Genomic DNA, 21,687 nt, shown 5'->3' with positions numbered 1-21,687 from the left:
AATCCTCTCTGTCCTTTCCAGTTTCACCTCTGTGCCAAGTTTTTCCAAGAAAATCCGGTTCCTCCTTCCCCTTTCGGCTCAGCAATCACAATGAAATCTGCAAAGCAAGTCATCAAGCCAAACAACAAGCAGCTCCGGACCACAGTGGGGAGCAAGGTACTGGGGGAATGTCTGAGGGTAACGGAGCCAGGCTCAGGCCAGGCCCCCGGGGAGCTGGGCAGAGACCCCCATTCCAGGCCTGGATGTGGGCGCCAAGCTTCTTCAAATGCAGTGTAAACACAAATGCAGAGAAAAGCAGTAGTTCATCATCACCGTAGCTCAACCTCCAGGGCCACATACACCCCGGCAGACGGCCCGTGTGCACAGCAACAGGGTTTACTCCACGTTCTGCTCTGTGGGCATGTCGGGCAGAGCGGCAGAGCACACTAGTCGTCACAGCCACGGGTGAAACCTCTCATAAGAGAGGTTTCTGCACGAAGGAGAGGCGCTTCTTTGTCCTGTTTTGCCTTGACACAAGCATCACATTGCAGCATGACGTTCGTTTTCTGACCTTGCCTCCTAGTTCCGCAGCTCTCTGTCCTTGCTCATGGAGACCCTCAACGCAACCACGCCCCACTACGTGCGCTGCATCAAGCCGAATGATGAGAAACTGCCCTTTGAGTAAGTGTTCTCATGAGGCAGGGAGGGAAAGCACTGAGCAACAAGTGTATCCGTCTTGATGTTGGGGAGTGTGCTCACAATTGCCTTGAACTTTACTGTTTCTGATTCCGAACAATCCTGCCCTTCACATGTAGTGTTAGCACGACCCCTCTGGCTAAGCCACCTCATCTCCGGCAGTAAGTAAAGCAGCCAGCTTTGAAAGAATAGCCTACACTTGAAGTGTATGCAACTGAGAAAGCCACACCTCGTTCCTTGATGATAAAGAGTTTGTGAGTTTGAAGGAGAAAGGCTGTCGGGTCACAGTTTTCACCCTCAAAGACGGCAGGAGAGAACTTTAGACTTGTTCCCTGGGCCCCCAGGGAAGGACCCCAGACCCATGAATGGAGGCTCTGGAGTCCCCTTAGCGGACTGGAGCTAAGAGGTGTCTGAGGGATGTGCTGTCCGTGCAGGTGGTGAGTGTGTCTGTGGGCCACCAGAGGGCCACCTGCTGAGTGTCTTGTAAAGGGAACTCAGGGGTCAGATAGGCACTTGGACGAGGTCAGCTTGACCATTTCTTCTACTCTGTTGTCGTTCGAAACTCAACGCAATGGCCATCCCCCCGCAGGCCTTCCCCCTGTCGCCTGTGTCAGAATCAGCCGCTCCTTTCTCGGCACCCTCAGCTTTCTGGGCAGTTTCACAGGGCTGCTGTTTTCGTTTGGCATCCACAAGATTTACTAAATACCTGCTGTGTGAGGGGCGTGTGCCTCGCAGAAACGATCCCGCTCCCGGAGCGCCTGGTCTAGGCGGTGCTGCCACACTCTTTGTGGGTATTATCATCGCGTGTGGTGGCTTAACGCATTACAAAATTGTCTTCCTTAAGGTTCGACTCCAAAAGAATTGTTCAGCAGCTGCGAGCCTGCGGCGTTTTGGAAACAATTCGCATCAGTGCACAGAGCTACCCATCCAGGTACAGTGTCGTCCCTGTTTGGGGGACAAGCACCCAACTTCAGGTCTGCGCTGAGAACCAAGGGAGGGGCTGCCATGGATTTTGTCACTTACTTTTGTAAGATGCTCCTGAGATTTGTCCCACTGTGCTGTGGGAAGGCCAGAGAAGGTGATACACGGGCAGAGACAGGCGTCACTCCCACCCCATAACCCATCTCAGCTGCTAGTGGGGGTCACCCACTGCCTCCCAGTGCACCTGTGAAAGGGAGCTGGGATTGGAGGGGAGGACAATTGTTGTAGCCGAGTGTTTACAAAAACAGTCCAGGTTGCAGATGGGTGTGCCCAGCAGGAGATTTGGGTGGTGTCCCAGTAGGGAGGGAGTCAGAGGTCAGTGCCATCATTCCCAGAACAGACCCCACCCAGTTAGCAGCAACTGGTAAGGCGGCAAGGTCCACAGACCTGACCCGCTCCCTCTCTGGCACAGCCCCTTAGATCCGCTTTGACTTTCCAGGTGGACCTACATCGAGTTCTACAGCCGCTATGGCATCCTCATGACCAAGCAGGAGCTTTCGTTCAGCGACAAAAAGGAGGTCTGCAAAGCGGTTCTACACAGGTTCATCCAGGTCAGTCTTGCTCACCTCCCGAATGCGTTTCCTCAGCTTTGCCTCAGTCTCTGGACTATGATTATCACGAATGGCTAAGAAGAAAAGAAAATGCACCCTAAGCATTTGTGTGTTGTCCGGAGATCAGAGCAGACACGCTCACGGGGCATCACTTCCTGACAGCAGAGGCCTCCTTCAGGGACCGGAATTTGAATCCCCAGTGCCCTCCTGTCTTGCCTTGTTCCCCCATGTTCTAGAGCCCTCCCACAGCCTGGGTGATGTTGCACAGCCAGCTAGACAGTCCCTAAGCTGGGGGTTCCAGGCATGGCACTCAGTGTGGGTTTGGATTACTGCTGAAGCAGTCAGTGAGCTATGATAGAAAAGAGATAGGGAAGGAGTTACAACGGCCAGGAAGGGGGCAGTAAAGAGAAGCGAAGGCGGAAGGAGGCTTCTCCAGGCACCTAGGCCCCTTTGTGGAAACCACACACGAGGGCCTGAAGCTCCCCGACGGCCCAGCTGAGAATCACTGTGGAGGCTCAGTCCTCCCTGCCCCACAGGTGGGCACCTCCACCTCAGGTCCATTTCTCCCCCTAAAGTGCCTTTAAACAAACAAGTCAAAATGCACATTTCTCAACCATGATCAGAGTTTTTCTGCTTTATGTCAAAGAACGGATATATAAAAATATCTATGTTTTTGACATCTTTGATTCTCTAAACATCTTCCCTAAATACTGCAGAAAATCTGAAAAGATTCTGTTTCTGATCATATTATTTTTCCCTTCCAGGACTCTAACCAGTACCAGTTCGGTAAAACCAAAATTTTCTTCAGAGCAGGACAAGTGGCTTATCTGGAGAAACTCCGCTTAGATAAACTGAGGCAGGGCTGTGTTCTGATCCAGAAGCACATCCGTGGCTGGCTGCAGAGAAAAAAGTTTCTCCGAGAGAGACAAGCTGCCCTGATAATGCAGCAGTACTTCCGGGGTCAGCGCACTGTGAGGTATGTTGGAACCAAGGTAGATTTGAAACTGTGCCGCCTTCTTTGCTGATCAGTTCCAGGGGGCGGGGCCTGTCAAGGGCAAAGTGCTTTTATGCTGGGACCCGGGGCACATGTCCCTGAGGTAGCCATAAGCCTCTAGATGAAAAGGGTGTGTCCCTCAGTAGCGGGTAGTGCTGACTCTGCCTGCTGTCCCTGTGTGGGAGAGGTGACAGCCAGGACCCAGAAGAGAGGAAGCTGCCACCAGGGTGTCTCTGAAGAGGTAGAGAGACTGGGCCCCTGGTCTATGGGAACCAAAAATGCCTAAGAAGACCAGGACCCTAGTGAAGCCTCGGAGTAAAGACACCATAAATAGCCACTGACCAGCCTGTTAGATGACAGGGGTCAGACCATACTGGGGGGCTCAACGGCAAGACCCTGCCAGCAGACATGGAGCCCTGGGGCAATGCTAATTAGGCAGCCCCAAGGGGCCAGCTGAGTGGAAGGCAGGTCCACCAGCTGTACCCATCCCAGCCCTCCCTGAGTGCTCCCAAAGGCCTCACTGAGCTGGGCCATGAGACAGGTGTTCTTCCCAGAAAGCATGGTGTGCTTCTGCATGTCTGCCTGGCTCTTTCCTGGGTGTGCTCTTAGCATGGCTGAGAAGGTGGGTGTGTCGTTGAGCCTGACCTCCAGCACCATCCGGCTGCCCCACATGTTTGGCGCGCCACAGCCTTCATGTCGGCATGCCCCAAAGCAGACTTGCCATTGCAGCCCCGCTCCCCGGGCAGCCGCCGTCCACACACCTGCAGCCAGGCTTACCCTCCTATGCTTCTATGTTCAGTTAATAATAGCAGCCTCCAGGGCAGGAAACCCCAGAGTTCCCTTCTTCCCTGAACTTATGCTCCCCTTCTGTGTGGGAGTCACAGAGGCCTGACTATTCTACGCACCTTTTCACTTGCCTCTTGAGTCTGTCCCATTCATTCCATTCCCTGGGCACCTGCCCTGGATGAGGCCTTCGTCACCACCTGCCTTACACCTTTAGAGCATGTCCCTTCACCCACTGCCTTTCTCTCCATCTTCCTAAAGCATGGTCTGACTGGGCCAGTGCTCTGCTCCCGCCCTGATGCCTCCAGTGGCCCATTTCCTACAGAAGAGCGTTCAGTCTTTGACGTGGTACTCAAGGCCCCGTGGCCTAGATGCATTCATAGGAATGGAGGTTTGTGAGGACAGGGACCATACTTGTCTGGTTCCCATTACATCATGCCTAGGACCCAGCCCAGTGGCTGTCACGTAGGAGGTGTCACACATATATACACACACATATATTTCTTTTTAATTATATATATTTTAGTAACAAATGGTCCCTATCTATTCTTCTAACCTCATTGGCTGCTAATTTTCTCCATATAGCTTATGTTCTAGCAATTGTAGACAGATGCTCTTTTTCTGAATATTTCAGGCCCCACTAGGCCTCCGTGCCTTCGCTGGTCCCGCAGTCCCTTCTCCAGCCTTTACTTTTGTCTACAGAAATTCTTTTCTGTCAAGGGCTGGGTGATATATCAGCCCTTCCCAAGCAGCTCTATAAGCTCTCTCTCATGGATATTTTAGTAGTCATTTTATTTTTCTCAAATCCCACTTGGCCATTTAAATGTCTGTCTGCTCCATGAGGTGGTCAGTTCTGAAGGTAAGAACTCTGTCTTCTTCTCCAGTCCTTCCATAGGAGCCAGCAGACTTGTCTATAAGGGCAGAATTCTTCGAGCTTCTGGGACCCTGCCGTTTCTCTCACAACTATTCACCTCTGCCGCCGCAGCATGAAATCAGCCATAGGGAATGTTGTAGAAAATAGGCATGGTGCGCGCCAGTAAAACTTGACAATCGCAGGTGGAAAGCTGCAGGTTTGCTGCCGGGGCCATAGCTTGCCAACCCCCAATCTGGAGCCTTCAGCGTGATTCCCCAAAGAATGAATGAACAGATGAGCGAGCAGGTGCAATACCACAGCCCAGGTTGTCGTCAGTCTGTGTGGGCGTGAGCAGGGTGGAGTCTCAGCCTGGATATGAGGAGTGTGACCGTTCCCCATGGTTCCTTGTGCCTGGAGCACGTCCACATTCAGCTCAGGGTGAACGGGGAGATAATAATGACTGATCTCAAGTGGGCATTACGGTAAACCACGTGTAGAGTATAATGTGTAGATTTGCAGAACATTCGACTGTTCCTTAGTAGGGAAGGGCTGCACAGCTAGTCGTGCTGTGGAAGTCAGTGCGCTGCGGGTGACTGACTCCACATCCTCCTTAACCAAGGAAAGCTGTCACCGCAGCGGCCCTGAAAGAGGCGTGGGCAGCCATCGTCATTCAGAAGTACTGCCGTGGACATCTCGTTCGCAGTTTGTACCAGCTGATTCGCGTGGCCACCATCACCATCCAGGCCTACAGCCGCGGATTCCTGGCAAGGAGGAGGTATCGAAAGGTGCGGCCAAGACCGCGTGCTCACATTGCGTCTCATCAGCAGTACAGGCACACCTCGTATTATCGCACTTCGCGATATTGTGGGGTTTTAAATATGTAAATTGAAGCTTTGTGGCAACTCTGTGTCACATAAGTCTGTCTATCAACACCATTTTCTGAGCCAACAGGCTCAGACAATGGATAGCATTGTTTAGCAATAAAGTATTTTTAATTGTTATATGCTTTATTCAGATATGCTATTGCACACTTAATAGACTGCAGTATGGTGTAAACATAACTCACATGCACTGGGAAACCCCAAAATTCCTGTCACTCGCTTTATTGTGACATCCACTTTACTGTGGTGTCTGGAACTGAACGCACAGTCTCTCTCAGGTGTGCCTGTAGCGAGGTCGTGTTTTTACCTGAAGACCTTGCCAGAGAGCAAGAAGTTCTGATATGCGAATGTTCGTACGTGTCTGCTACAGGTGGAATTTGTTTATTGTTTCAAAAGTCTATTATAGGTCTGTTTCAAAGGTCTACTGTGGGCCTCTGTGGGATGATTACAAGAAGTTCATATTTTACACTGTGGGAATATTTTGATAGTTGCTTCTCCCACCATTGGAGGAGTTGATGAGAGAAAGAGTGGAGATCCAATTCGCATCTCACAAAAATCTTGTTTTAAAGATGCTGGAGGAACACAAGGCTGTGATCCTTCAGAAATACGCTCGGGCTTGGCTGGCCAGACGCAGATTCCAGAGTATCCGACGGTTTGTGCTCAACATTCAGCTTACTTACAGGGTCCAGCGGTTGCAGAAAAAGCTAGAAGATCAGGTAGGTGTTCATGTTGCATCTTTCGTATGTACTTTTTCTAATAGATATGTTTTGTTCTGGGCCAGTTCCTTAGCTATGCAGTAAATGTTAAACCCACGTCAGGAGGTTCAGACAGTTTACTCGGACACCTGAGCTGGAACACCGCACATTGTGAAGGGCTGCTGCACGTGGCCGTGCAGGATGCACACTGCACAGGGCCCTGCCCAGACGGCCAGGTGGGGCTGAAATCCAGCCTGGTTCTGCTTGCCACCCCCTGTGTACTGGCACGGAGCTGGGCTGCCTTGAGGCAGGGGTGCCTTTTTAATTTGCACAGAGCTTCTGTCTGCATGCCAAGTCGTTGCCCCCTCAGGGATGTATTGGCTCAGAGGAGCTGCCCCTTTCTAATTTGCCCAAAGGTCCATATGGTCTAGCTGCAGCCCTGCCTCATTTGACAAGACTCCCCGTGCCATTCCCACTGCTAGGAAAAAATCCACATGCTCTCCACCAGTGGGCAAGAGCTGTGGGATATATGCAGCGTCCAGATCTATAAAGCTCACTCCTGGGCCTGCCTCAGTTTATGCTGAGGTTCTCCTAAGGTGAACTTTAAATCTAGCCTTAAACTGTACCATAGGGTCTTTAGTGAATGGATACATGTGCCAGCAGAAAACCTTGGAATTTTGATGCAACTGCCCCTGATTGCGCTGCTGTGTGACAGGTGTGTGTGTTACATGGCTCGTGTAGAACAGCAGAAAAAACAGCTGGGAGCAGGGCCCGTGGGAGTCCCAACACTGCCTGAGTTCCGTTCTACGTGTATTAGTTTGCTAGGGCTACCACGATAAACTAGCACAGACCGAGCAGTTTAAATGACCGACATTTACTTTCTCACAGTTCTGGAGGCTGGAAGCTCAAGCTCGAGGTATTAGCAGAATTGGTTTCTACTGAGTTGTCCCTCCTTGGCTTGCAGATGGCGATGTCCTCCCTGTGTCTTCATGTTGTCTCCCCCCAGCCCCGCATGTGTCTGTGTCCTAATCTCTCCTTCTTATAAAGACACTAGTCAGACTGGCCTGGGGCCCACCCATGTGACCTCATTTTACCTTGGATTTACCTTAAAGACACCATCTCCAATCCAGTCACATTCGGAGGTACTGGCTATTAGGACTTCTCCACGTGAATTTTGGGGGCAAAGGGGGACACAGTTCAAACCACAACACCAGAGTGGTCCCGGCACTGCAGAACTGGACAGGCCCCACACTGAAATGGCCACCGCCAGCTCAGGAACACATTTACCCGACCAGGTCTGCCTCGCTGTTTCCGCTGGGATGAAGATGCTCGTACCTGTCATCATAACGATAAATGTGATCAGCATAACCAAACCTCTGAAAGCTTTAGATGCTGTGTTAAAGGTTGTGAGAAGCAAATGGAACAGCTTCTTTATTTGGGATAAACCCCTAAGCACCTGCTGTTTCTTTTCTCCAGAACAAGGAGAACCACGGGCTGATGGAGAAGCTGACCAGCCTGGCTGCTGTTCGGGCCGGTGATGTGGAAAAAATTCAGAAACTGGAATCAGAACTGGGCAGAGCAGCTGCCCATAGGCTCAATTACGAAGAGAAGGGGAAGAAGTTCAAGACTGCTGTGGAAGAGGTCTGTGCTAGCTGGGACTCTGGCCACACCCGCGTGTCTCCTGGTGGAAGAGACCACAGTGCAGATTTGCCCACAAAGAAGATTTCTGCAGAGCAGATTTTGCTGCTGTCTTCCACCATCAGAGGGAACCCCCCTTTCAGAGGAGGGAGGGTAGAGCCCCAGAGTCTAGGGAAGGAAGAGGAGGCCCAGGCTTTAAAAGAGACAACATAAAGTTTCTTTTTCCTCTTAACCTTTGTAAAGTGACAAAAATCTTAAGGAGGAGCCATTGCCGGATGCTTCCCTCTCTGCCGGGGTGACCTGGGTCCCCTGTGGCTTGCCCGTCTGGTGTGTGCCCTGGACCGTCTTACCCAAGCAACAGGGCAAAGCCTGAGGCAGGCTTTGATCTCTGTGGTGTCGTAGGTGGAGCAGCAGACATACTGTCCCAGGTTTAAATCTTGTCTTTGCTACTGTCTGGCTGGGTGGCCTTGGGCAAGTCACCCTCACCCTCTCTGAACTTTGGTTCCCTGATATGTAAAACAGAAATAACAAAAGGGGACTTGACAGAGTTGTTGCGAGGCATCATGTAACCAAATGCCTATCGTAGAGCCCTGCACAAGCGGAGCTAGTATTTCCTAAGGAGGTGGCCTTTGTTACCGCCCATTCTCCTGCCCTTGCCAAAGCCCTGCAGCAGCCAAGGTGTGGCACCTTTCTGCCCTCCCCCGCTGCTGGCGTAGCCCGCACTATCGGGGCCACCAGCCGTCCATCAGCACCGTCTGCCAGCCCAGCAGGCCGCTGGCCAGGAGAAGCTAAAGTAGCAGAACTTCTGCCATGGTCACCATCCTTCCCTCCTGAGCCATAACACTTTCCAAGTGCAAATTCACATCATGTCACAAATAATTTCTATCATATTAACTAAGTACCCTCTCCATTGAGAAGCTCAAAAAAAGGATAGAGAGGATTCCTTGACTTTGAGGAGACCTTGGTTTGGTTCTTTCCCCTTGTGTTTAGCCACTGCAGATTGGGAAGTAGCGTCTGCCTGAAGTCACACAGGGCCCTGCGGGTGGCAGTAAGCGCAGCGTCTGTGGCGGGCTGGCGCTGGCTGGTATCCAGGGGCGGGAACGGGTGTATATTCGAAACACAGCTTTTCCCCAAGAAAGACAATGGGGACTAAACTTAAAATGAGGTTTTCATAAAAGTTCTTTTTCCTTCCCTTTGCTAGAAATTGGCAAAGCTTCAGAAGCATAATTCAGAACTGGAAATACAAAAGGAGCAGATACAGCAGAAGCTTCAGGAGCAGATCGAAGAGCTCAAAGGTAAAGCCCCAGGTGGCCTGACCCGTGCGTCCAGGTGTTCCCTTGTCTGGTCATCCTGTAAATAACTATTGGCTGTGAACCGAGTCAGGCAGCATCAGGAATCTCTGGTATATACTTAGTACAACAAGAAACTTTTTGCTCCACAGAGAATAACTGTATGTGAATTGCGGTAACTTCTACCCTATAGATCCATCTGTTTTATTCCCCTCTTTTGTCAGACAGCACGGCAATCCCTGTCCCAGGCCTCCCTGGGCCATTTGGAAGGTGGAAATATTTGGGCCATCAGCCTGGAGCTCTTTCATCGTAGGTGGAAGGGATGTGTGTGTGCGTGGCTGTGCCGGTGGGTGGTCGGGCAAATGGTGGAGTAGTGTTTGTTTGCCACAGATTTGCAGTCAAATTTTTGATCTGCCCAAGGCCACTTGGTCTAAGGGGTGCCTGTGTCCTCTGCCACTGCCCTGGCGCTGAACAACGGGAGCTGCTGAGCTCAGGAGCCACATCACCCCCAGGCTGTGAGATGCAGACGCTGGAAACCAGGGTGCTATCACTTTTATTTAGGGCTGTGAAGCAGCTGCTCTCAGCCTAGCTCTGTCCATCTGTAGCTTTCCAACTCGAATTCTAATCACAAGCACTTGCTAAATTCCAACAGGCTCATGAGCTTGGTGGCTCCTGACCAGAGAGTTTAAATCACTGCACTCGCTTGCCTGTCTTTTCCAGGAATCTTTTTCCTTCAGCTCTGATGTGGGGCAGGCAAGGCATGAGGCTTCAGACCTGGGCATTGGGCTCACCCAGGCCCAGCAGAGGGTGGGAATCTGGAGCACAAGAGCCCTGGGGGTTCGGGTCCCAGTGTGACAGAGACACACATCAGTAGGGGGAAGTAAACACCCCGGGTCCTGGTCAGGAGAACAGGAAAGGCCGTTCAGATGAGGCCAAGGATGGGCGTGACCTCCCGCTCCAGGTTCTGCATGCCCTCCACCCTGCCTCTAAGGACTGGTACTGAACAGAGGGAGGTCAGAGGTGTACGAGTAAACTTTGAACCTGAATTGGGGAGGCCTTACCCACCGTCACCTTTTTTATTACAATACACTACCCTTGAAAGTCTGGGGTTTTTCTTTCAGTGGAATTTCCCACAAGAAAATGTAAATCCCCATAAGTGTGTTCTAAAAATGACATAATTGAGAGCATTAACCTGTTTGGGTGGATAATTTTATACCTTCTTCTAAAAAGTATGTGAAAACTTCCAGACCCAGTGTTTATAAAACGCTTGCCCTGAGGGTCTCCCTACATGTGGCAAACAGTGTTTTGGGAAAAGCACCAGCCTTCGCTCACCCTGTGACCTGTGCCTACGGGATGTCATCAAAGTCGTTTGCCTTTTTGAGATTCTGACCTGGACACCATTCCGTTGCTCTTGGGGGGGAGGCACGCTTGAGCAGCCTGTTTAGCTTTTTTGCAAATGGCCCAAGATGTTAAGCACCAGAACTGAATTCTTTGAGTGAACTAAAAATCCTAATTGTATCAAATATGCTAACTTCTCAATTTAACCTTAGGCATCTTCTCTCATATGTTCTGGCTGACTCATGACATTTTAAAGCAGTCATTTTAGTTCAGGGATATTTGGCACTGCATTGGACCAACTATTAAACTGTTGTTGTGGGGTTTCTTTGAACCAAATAATTTGGGGGATTGCTGTTGTCACTTCATCCCTGGGCTCTGCTCTGGGACAGGACTCAGAGATGAGGCAGAAGGCCAGAACGAGTGTCAGCAGAGTACAAATAGGGACAGCAGACTTTGACGGGCGCATCTGTCAGCCTGCTCCCGTTTTGAAGGGCACCTGTGGTGTGTGGGCATGATGGGGACGTGGGACTGTCACAGCCAGAGAATGTCCAGAACCCCGGTGACTGTCTCCTCGTTGTCCAGGGCGCCCTTCACCTACACTCTGTGTTAGAGACTCCTGTTTTAAATGAAACAGTGTCGTTTTTATACTTCCTCTTCCCCAAATGAAGACCGACACTTCGTTATTTTCTTGATTATCATGAGTACCTGGTTCTCAGTCAACATGCTTTTGTTCCTCCCTGACCCCCAGGGACAGACAGTTGGCAATGTCTGGGGACATTTTTGATTGTCACAACCAGGGAGCTGCTACTACCATCTTTTGGTAAAAGCCAGGGATACTCCTCAATACCCTACAATGCGCAGGACAGCCCCCAGCACGATAAAGAGTTACCCACCTTGATATATCAGTTGTGCTGAGATTGAGAAACCCTATCATAAATGTATCATTTTTCCTAAAGGGCTTCTATTTCCTTTTAATAATAATATTTATTATCTCAAAGCCAATATGCCTAATTTTAATCAAACAAATGATATTCAGACCAATAAAAATACTATAAATGAAACTAAATATAGATTCCAACATGACCAATTTGTAAGAATTATTACTTTGAACCCCTGTATTTCTAATTTATAAAAGTGACAGTTATACTCTCATCCTATTAATAATAAGTACCCCATGACTGTTCTTGCATTCTTTCCTAAATACGATATGAAGCAATCAAGGTGTTGGTTTGCAGGCATATTTCCAAAAGCATTGTCTTCCCGCAGGAAAAATGGATGACCTCACCAAGCAGCTCTTAGAAGATGTGCAAAAGGAAGAACGCCAGCGAACGTACGAAGTCTGGTTTGCCTTCCAGCGACTGCTGCTCTCTCTCCCTGCTGTTTTCTCGTCTGCCTCTCAGCCTGCAGACAGCAGATCGCAGATACAGGAGAGTGGGGCGTGCACATTTTTAGGAAGGGAGAGACTTGGGGATTCGTGAGAGCTAAGACCCACGGTGTGAGCCTCTCAGACACTGACAGGTTCTGCAGTTGTGGGCAGTGGACCCCCAGGGAATTTCTTGCTTTCCCTTAATTGCTAAGACACTGAGAAGTTCAGAGACTGCTACTCCTTTAACTTCCTTCAAGTCTAAGAATTAAGACTATTGCCTAGGGAAATAAACCTCCCTCCCTTTCCCCACCTGTTATATCTGTTAACTTGACTCTTGTCCCAGACAATAAGAGATATAAAACCCATCACAAAAACTAAGGCAGCTCCCCATGACCTCGTACTGTACCAGCCCCACCTTTTCTATGTCAATATCAAACCCTTTGCTAATCTCTAAAGACTTCAGTTTGGGCTCCCTTCTCTTAAGGAATCAACTAGAAGGTTTTAGATCTCAAAGCAGGAATGCATGGCAGGGTGTTGGGGAGAGATGGAACCTTCGTGGAATGTCTCTGTTGGGGCCCAGGAGGCTCAGGGCTGCCTGGGGTGGTAGGATGCACAACTTCCCTGTGCATTTAGTTAGCAGGGGAGCCTGGGTCTGGGTGAGGAGGCAGGATGCCCGAAAGTTAGGGGAGGGGCTATCACTGGAGAGCTCCAAGAACTAACAAATAGGTAAAGTGTCTCCTGATGCTACATCAGTTTAAAAATAGGGATATTTGACTCTTGACCTTGAAAAATCTATTTTTCAATGAACTCTTAACTCTAGGAGGGGAGCTCAGTTTTTGGCACCTCCCCGTGTCCTGGGGCCACTTGGAGAGATCATTTCAAGCAGGGGACTCAGTGAACCAGGCTGAGGCCGGGTCAGGTTCAGCTCTCTGCAGTCCTGTCAGCATGCACCTGTAGCTCGATCTGGCCCCTGTCAGTGACAGGGTGGTCTCGGCCACTGGCACAACCCTTCAGGGGTGCAAAGGTGCCCGTGGTCTGAGGGCACACACCCACATAGTTTAGACTACGAATTTAAGCTGCTTTTTACATGTGACTTCTGGCTTCGTTCTGCTTCTTCAAAGGTAGTTTACTGGCCTCTTAGGAGAACTGTGGGTTTTCTTAAAGCCTGAAAACAGAGTTTAAAATTTTTGTCAATGTCTGTCAAAGGAAATAAAACAAAAACCTGTTGGGAATGGGACTCTCTTCCTCAGAGTTTTTCTCTTTGTGCCATAAAAGCAAGTCGGTTATAAAATGAACTGAGTTGCCAGCTTAGCAAGTAGAATGATGCTTCACAAACTCACAGGGCCCCTAGAACTGCTCCGGTTCTAAGCGGGCCCCTGTGGACTGTGCTGGGCCAGTCTGGGTCATGTACCTCTCTTCAGTTATTTTCTTGGTCAGTCATCCCATATTTAATTGACTGTCACATGAGAAATTGGGTTTTTATGATCTTTGGGGCATCTAAATTTGCTGAAATTTATTCCAGAATGTTTGAGAGCTGGACCCTTTGACATATTAAATGACTGTATTAACTTGTTTAGGACCAAGCCAAACCCCTCCTGGGTCCTTGGAACTTTGCAGGAGCCAGCACTTGATAGAAAGTGCCAAGGTCTTTGTTGAAGGAAGTGGCCTCTCCGAGGGAAATTCATGGAACCGGGGGGCTTTGGGAACACAGTACCCCAACCACCAATGAATCTTGAAGTCCAGCCTCCCTATTCTGTGTTTCCTCTGTGCAGGACCACTGTAGACCAGCTTCTGGGATCAAAAAGTATAAGAAGCTTTCTTAGCCTAAGGGGACAGGAAACAGTCAGCTAAAAACAAGGCCATTGTTCATTGGAACTGTCATGATAGACCCTAATTAGCTTGTCTCCTCTCTAGAGTCTCCTCTTCTTTTCAAAATGGTATGTTGTTCTAAGCCAGCGTAAAGACTTGAGAGATGATTCTGAATTCATTTTTTTCCCTTTTGCTGCCCAGACTTCTTGAAGAAAGTTTTGAACTGAAAACACAAGACTATGAGAAGCAGATCTGCTTTTTGAAAGAAGAGATTAAAGCTCTCAAGGATGAGAACACGCAACTCCAGCATCAGCTGGAGGAAGAGCGCATCACCTCTGACAGCTTAAGGGGGGAAGTGGCCCGGCTGAGCAAACAGGCAAAGGTAGAGGCCGCTTCTCGCTTTTAGACTCACTGTTGGGCTGATTCAGTTCAGCGGCCCAGACGGAGCAGTTTCTCATCAAGTTATCTGTGTGATAATCCATCTATAAGTAAATACACTTACGACTTGTTATAACTGCTGAGACATTACAAAGAGCAGGGCTTTCGGATCGGAGAGTCCTGGGCCCCATCAACTTGCCCTGTGACCTTGAACATGCATGCCATTTACCCTTCGTGCAGCTTCAAGTTCCTAATCTATAAAAGGTTGGCCTACTCACCTATGGGCCCTTCATAAGGAAGAGGTTGTGTATGTAAGGCAATCAGCAGATGTCAGTCTGATCTCCCTTCTCACCCCTGTAGAAGCAGGAGTGGTAGCCCTTAAACACTTAGACTAATTGACAAAACACCAGCGAGGGGTTAGTTACCTCTGCACAGCTCCCATGGCTACAAAAGCACAGATCTGAGCTCCCTCCTGCAGGTGAGCTCACACGGTAAATAAAAGCAGAATACAGCTTCCTCCCCACAACAAGGGCTGCCCCTCAGTGGACCCCAGTCACGCCCCATGGCCACCCCCCCACCTCCTGGCTGTGCCCTAGCCTGCCACTGTACCTCGTCCAAACCTAGCTGGAGCCCAAATCTGCACCTCCGAAGGTGGTGGCCTCGCCCACACCCTTGCATCCACGACTTCATCGTGCAGCGAAAGAGAACCTTCAATTTTACTTCTCCCCACTCCCCTTCCTCCCCACCCCTCCTAAGCCTGTAGTAAGTAGTTATTGTTTCTCTTTAAGTAGGGAAAGTAAGTCTGTTGATACAACCGGGTAGATCTGGGAATAATTAACAATATCTGGGGCAGTTAAACATGTTTCAAGGCCACACTGTATGTGTGGGCAGCGGTGGTTTAACAAGAGTCTAAGGAACTGCAGTGAGGACGCCCTGCACAGATGGACAGGACTGAAAGAGTACTCCCTTTGTTTGATACAAATTGTAATAGCTGGCTTTTTTCCTCACTTGGTATGGTCGCCGCATGATTCAGACCATCTCCGAGTTTGAAAAGGAGATAGAGCTACTTCAGACACAGAAGATAGACGTGGAAAAACATGTGCAGTCACAAAAGCGGGAAATGAGAGGTAACAAAAACCCGGCTACTGAGCCCACAGGGTGCAGACTGCATTTATCCTAAGTGTCACTGCTAAGGAAATGTGTCCTTTGACTGGCGTGAGGCTGGCTGGCTAGCAGGTTGGTTGGATATACGGTCAGCTGAATAGCTGGTTGGCTTCATAGTAGCTGGTGGGTTGGAGAGCTGATGAGTTCCTCAGCTGCTGGTTAGCTGGTGACCCCGTGATGCTAGAACGCTGGGCCCCAGGAAGGGAAGGGAGAAGAGAGTTCATGCGAGAATGTTATTTACACAGCTCTGCCTTTTCCTCTCAGAAAAGATGGCAGAGATCACCAAACAACTTCTTGAAAGCTACGAGATTGGAGATGTAAGAAGCAGGTGATCATTTTTGTATTATCAAACATTTAGAAACATGTAACACCTGAGAGAGATGTTAGATTTTCTTATCCCCCTTGTCCTCCAGGCTGTCTGTAGAAGATTTGGAACATTTAAATGAGGATGGAGAACTCTGGTTTGCTTATGAAGGACTAAAGAAAGCAACCCGGTGAGGAAGTCCTCTCAGGGTTTGGGGGTTTTTTTAATTTTTTCAAAGATAATAGATTCTTGGAAAATCAAAAGTTTATCTTACATAGATTTGATACACAAAATAAGTTTATTATAGTAGAATGACCTAATAATCACTGGAAATATTTCTTGGAGAATTAAGTAATTAGTAACGAAGAACACTCCCTTTATAAGATAAAATGCTGGGTAAAAAAAAATCTCATAACCTATATAGTAAAAACTGATTATATTAAGTAAGTTAGCCACGTTGCTATAGATGTATAGATGAGTTTAAATGTAAGTAGTTCACTGCATTTTTTACATTAATAAGCTTTATTTTTTAGAGCAGTTTTCGGTTTCCAGCAAAATTCAGCAGGAGTTCAGAGCATTCTCATATACCCCCGGCCCCACAGCACAGCCATTATTAATGCAGAGCCATTATTAACACCTCATGCAAAAGGCTGCATTTGTTAAAAACTGACGAACCTACACTGACACATCGTTCTCACCAGAGTCCATAGTTTTTATAAGGTTCACTCTTGATGTTACATATTTTATCGGGCTCGGATAATGTACAATGAAATGCATCTTTACTACTGTTGCATCATACAAAACGTCCTTTTAAACTACTAGAGTAAAAATGTAATTTCAACAGTGTCTAAAATAATATTCCCTATTAACTGCATGTTACTGCCACATAATGCTTCCTAACTAGCTAAAAGGATTTTCTTATTCTATGTTCCTAATTCCATAGCCTGTGACGATGGGCATGTAAAGAAACTTTCCATACTTAGCGCGTGGCTCTAACTGTGGGTTTTTGTAACCGCTGCACGTGCCTGCGCTCGGTCATCAGCGCAGCAGAGTCCGCCCGTGTGGCTAACTTCCCCGCCCCTCCTCTAACAGTGTTTTGGAGAGCCATTTCCAGTCCCAGAAGGATTGCTATGAGAAGGAGATTGAAGCTTTGAACTTCAAAGTGGTGCATCTAAGTCAAGAAATAAACCACCTGAAGAAATTATTTAGAGAAGAGAATGACATCAATGAAAGTATTCGTCATGAAGTTGCCAGGCTGACGTCAGAAAACATGGTATGGTCTCAGCCATGGGCCCTGGTTGTGGCCATTATTCTAGAGATGTTATTTGTTAGTGGAGTAAAATTCCATTTCTTGGCAATAAAACAATGGATCCGACTTACGTTTTCTAGTAGTAAAATAACCGGGTCAGAAGAGAAACTATTAAACTACCCCAGGCTAGAGCACACTTTGATTTGAGAATGTTTTTTTTCCCCCCATAGGATGGGTCCAAATTGTATGTGTGTTTAAATCTAAGTTTTTTTAAAAATCTAGTCCTAACCCCTTGGAAAGTGACCAAAAAAACAAAGGTAAAGGGTGACTCTTGAGAGGGTCATGCGTTCAGGAGGGTCAGTCTCTCTGCTCATGCCCTTCACCTCCCCTTCCGTGCTGCCTGTTCTTTCCCACTGCATGTGTCTCGTCCTTTCTTCTAACTTATGCCTATTGGTATGGAGAAATGCTTCAGAGATCTCCTCGCTCACAGCATATCCCGTTCTTGGCCCCACATCCCCTGTAGCCACCACCCCATTTCTTTGGGGGAGTTGACCAGACTCCTCAGTGGTCATCCAACTGTGACTTCTCCATTTACCCCCTATTTACTGTATGGCCACCCCACTTTGTCACATTCCCCCTCCCACTACCTGAATCTGTCTACACTGAGCTGAGGACATAGGGTTCATTTTCACCCTTGTCTTTGTTTCTGAGCAGCATCCGATGACTTAACCACTCCCTTTCCTTCCTTATAGTTCTGGTGGCTTCCAGGACAGCACCCTCTCCTCAGTTTCTCATCCCACTTCATTGACTGTCCCTTCTCAGCTTCTTCACTGTCTCCTCCTCCTCTGCCTCACCTGGAACTACTAGGAAATCTCAGGTCTGTGTCAGCAGGTGAGGAGATGTAACCCTCCCACAGCGGACACGTAGACCAGTAGTTAAGGACCTTCACATCCTTGTTTATTCCTTGGGTAAAACTTTCATGAGGAATATGTAGTGGAATCCAATTGCACAGCCTAACAAGTATTCTTTATATGAACTTCAGAGGCATGGGTGTTTTTATAAACTTGGACAACAGAAAAACTACTTTTACCTGCCTGAGGGTAGAGGTGATGGACATTTAAAAAACTACATAGACAAGGACAAAGGATTGAGAAACATGCTGGGCGATTCCAGACCTCCACTAACAGAGCACAGTCTGGAATTCAAAGGGCACAGCGGGACCCGTTTGCGATGATTTTCCTGTCCCTGGGTGAGGAGGTGATGTCTCTGGGTCTGGACCGAGAAAGCTGGGGGCCATTTCCTCACACCACCCCTCCCTCACTCGGCACAGAGTGCTCCCACAGCCCCGCCCCCAGGCGGCACACTTCCTTCTCTCCAGGAGACAGCGGTGATGTTGGGACTCTGGCTCTGTGAGGGCCGCTTCCTCTGAGCATGCTGGTGTTTCTTGTGATGATGTAGGTCTTGAGGTAGAAAAGTCATAATTGCAATCCAGTCTAACGTCTTGGCCGGCCTTACGCAACCTACTAGGTGGATGTTCGATGGGCTCCTACACAAGTTTAGTTTGCTTTTGACCAGCTCTGAGATTTTAAAGTTCATAGAAGAAGTATTTTATACTCTAATATTTCTAATTCTTCTCTTTAGATGATCCCAGACTTCAAACAGCAAATTTCAGAACTGGAGAAACAGAAGCAAGACCTGGAAATCCGCCTGAATGAACAAACAGAAAGTGTGGAAGGTAACTGGAACCCTCATGAAACTGCTGTTAGAAAACGGTGTCCTCTCTGCAGGAAATGATAGAAAAGTCATCGTACCCAGGGGTCTCAACCTCTGACTTCCCGTCTGGCCAGGCACGTGACATAAATGCGAGAAGTGGGCTGGGTGGGGCTATGATAAGGTGCACAGGCATTTAAAGGGGGAAGCTGCCTCCAAGCTCTGGTGGTTGTTGCCAAGTAGGAATGTTGACCCCAGTGTTGCTTCATATTCCTGTTTTTAAAAGAGAAGCCATTTTTATGTGAAATAAAAATTTTTATGTGAAATATCACAATTTTAAAATAATGGCTTAAAAATAGTTTAAACGTTGTTCAGGTCAAACAAAACCTAATCTCTGGCTGAATACAGCTGACAACTGTACATAGGACTAGGCCCAAATCAGAACCCAGTGATACGGCCCCGGAAGTCCTGACAGCTCTTCTCACTGCAGGAAAAGTAGGAGAATTATCTAATCAGTTGAATGGCAGTCAAGAAGAAGGAGGAATGCAAAAAGGGTAAGTGTTACCATGGATTACCTCAAGTTCATGCTCATGATGTGTCTTTCTGAAATTGTGGGAGATACCCAGATGTGTTACTAAGCTAAAAAAGCTAGGTGCTAATTCAGGTGTATAACATATTAGCATTGAAATGTGAGGAAAGAATGCATGTGTACACACACACACACCTGTGTGGGACAATGTACAAAACGAAACAAACAAAGCGCTGTTGCCTCCAGGGGACGCAGCTGGATGGCTGATGCACAGGAGAGGGGACGACACTTACTCTTCACCATGTACACTTTTTTTTTTTATTGACTGATTTGAGAGAGAGAGAGAGGAAGAGTGATTTGTGGTTCCACTGAATAAGTGTATTCATTGGTTGATTCTTATATGTGCCCCAACCAGGGATTGAACCCACAACGTCGGTATATGGGGACAAAACTCTAACCAACTAAGCTACCATCCAGGGCCACCATGTACACTTTTAAGCCCTTAGAATGTTACACCACATGGGCATGGATTGTCTGTTCAAAAAACTGGTTAAAAAGAAAATATTGTGGGAGACAGAACATATTTTCTCATAGCAGACCACTTAAGGTAAAGCTTAAAATCCATGTTGATAGAAGATCTTCACTGATATCCCCCCAGATTTATTATATCCTGCCAAGCAGAGCGCCTGATGCCCTAGAGGATCCTTGCAAGGAAAATATTCTGGAACAGATTTCCGGTCAAGATGGCAGTATAGGCAGACATGGCTCACCTCTTCACACAACCACATCAAAATTACAACTACAATATAGGACAGCCATCACTCAGAACCATCAGAAATCAAGTTGAATGGAAGTCTGACAACTATGGAATTAAAGAAATCCCATCCATCTAGATGGGTAGGAGGGGCACAGATGCAAAATGGGCTGGCCCCACATCCACATGTGGTGGGTAAAATTTTGGGAGGGATATCTCAGGAGCAAGGAGTCCCAGCCCCACACCAGGACCCACCAGCCCAAAGTTCCAGTGCCAAGAAGATAAGCCCCCACAACTTCTGGCCACAAAACCCAGCAGGGATTGAGTCAGTAAAAGAAATTTCTAGAGCCCCAACCAGTTCCTCTTAAAGAATCCACACTCAGACTCACTTACTCAAACTCACTCCCCCTGAGCCCCAGCACCGTGGTAGCACCTTGAAGGCATAAATGGCATACTGAGAGAAACTGAAGTGTCTGCCACCAAAGTGAACAGAGGAATTGTCCCTTTTCTAAACCCTCCCCCCACAGAGTTGGCAAGCTGGTTCCATATCTGAGATTCCATCAACCTGGCTAACACTGCTTGACCCACCTTGGACATCCCCAGAGACTCCATCCCACCCAATTTACCATTACACTCAAGCTGCTTTTCCATAAGAACAACTGGTCTTCGCTCACGCTGCACACCTTCCTAAATCCTCTCAGACAAGCAACAGCTGGCCTCAGTGAGCCCCAGGTCCAGGACTAGCAACAGCCAGCCTAGATTCACAGCTTGGCTTCTCTGGGGAATCTCCAAACCCAGCACAAGTAGCACCCATCTCAGATGGCTTTATAGCTCAGACAGGGTGGCCTCAGGCAAAACACAGGTGGGGGCTGACCTTGGTCTGCACCACCCGGGAAATATCCAATGGACAGCTATAGACCACATGGGAGCACCACCACCCTGCCCCTGCACAGCTGATCCTCCACGGAGGGGGTGGTTGGTGGTCAGTGGTCACAGCCAGTCCTTGCAGCTGACTGGCCTGGGTAAATCCCTCCTATTGATCTGCCAACAGCAATGAAGGCTTAACTATAAGAGGAGGGTATACTCAGCCCAAATAAAGGGCACATCTCGAGTACCCCACTTAGGTGATAGGAGAGACTGTGCCACTGGACCCTACAGGACACCTACTATATTAGGCCACACTACCAAGACACAGAGTCAAAGCAGCTCTATCTAACACATAGAAACAAACACAGGGAGATTGCCAAAATGAGGAGACAAAGAAACATGGCCCAAATGAACAGATCAAAACTCCAGAAAAAGAGTTAAACAAAATAGACATAAGCAATCTATCAGATGCAGAGTTCAAAACATTGGTTATAAGTATGCTCAAGGAACTTAGTGAGGACCTCAGCAGCATAAAAAAGATCCAGTCAAATGAAGGCTACACTAATTGAAATAAAGAACAATTTACAGGGAAACAACAGTAGAGTGGATGAAGCTGAGAATCAAATCAATGACTTGGAACATAAGCAAGCAAGAAACAACCAAGCAGAACAAGAAGAAAAAAGAATAAAAAAATATGAGGATAGTATAAGCAGCCTCTGGGACAACTTCAAGAGGTCCAACATTCACATAATAGGGGTATCAGAGAAAAGAAAGAGCAAGAAATTGGAAATGTATTTCAAAATATAATGAAAGAAAAGTTCCCTAATTTGGTGAATGAAGTAGACATGCAAGTCCAGGAAGCACAGAGAGTCCCAAACA

At 48.0% G+C, this 21,687-nt stretch overlaps 1 protein-coding gene across 2 annotated transcripts in view; it reads left to right on the top strand.

Moving 5' to 3' along the window:
- The window catches only part of MYO5C (myosin VC), an 86,905-nt gene that overhangs the window by 45,453 nt on the left and 19,765 nt on the right, over positions 1–21,687 (top strand). Inside the window, exons 15-31 of one of the 2 annotated variants that reach the window (XM_053927661.2) lie at positions 22–156; positions 563–660; positions 1,520–1,606; positions 2,096–2,207; positions 2,972–3,183; positions 5,457–5,622; positions 6,288–6,434; positions 7,890–8,054; positions 9,265–9,346; positions 11,945–12,008; positions 14,055–14,235; positions 15,265–15,358; positions 15,660–15,723; positions 15,809–15,889; positions 16,792–16,972; positions 18,590–18,683; positions 19,149–19,212. In XM_053927661.2, coding sequence (XP_053783636.1) covers positions 22–156; positions 563–660; positions 1,520–1,606; positions 2,096–2,207; positions 2,972–3,183; positions 5,457–5,622; positions 6,288–6,434; positions 7,890–8,054; positions 9,265–9,346; positions 11,945–12,008; positions 14,055–14,235; positions 15,265–15,358; positions 15,660–15,723; positions 15,809–15,889; positions 16,792–16,972; positions 18,590–18,683; positions 19,149–19,212 — 2,027 coding nt within the window. Of the gene's footprint in view, positions 1–21; positions 157–562; positions 661–1,519; positions 1,607–2,095; positions 2,208–2,971; positions 3,184–5,456; positions 5,623–6,287; positions 6,435–7,889; positions 8,055–9,252; positions 9,347–11,944; positions 12,009–14,054; positions 14,236–15,264; positions 15,359–15,659; positions 15,724–15,808; positions 15,890–16,791; positions 16,973–18,589; positions 18,684–19,148; positions 19,213–21,687 lie in introns of both variants that reach the window. The other variant, XM_024567909.4, reaches the window with a different exon arrangement.

This window comes from Desmodus rotundus, chromosome 7 (assembly GCF_022682495.2).
Source record: "Desmodus rotundus isolate HL8 chromosome 7, HLdesRot8A.1, whole genome shotgun sequence".
Lineage (NCBI taxonomy): Eukaryota > Metazoa > Chordata > Mammalia > Chiroptera > Phyllostomidae > Desmodus > Desmodus rotundus.
The sequence above is the reverse complement of the archived record's forward strand: the minus strand, read 5'-3'. Positions and strand labels throughout refer to the sequence as shown.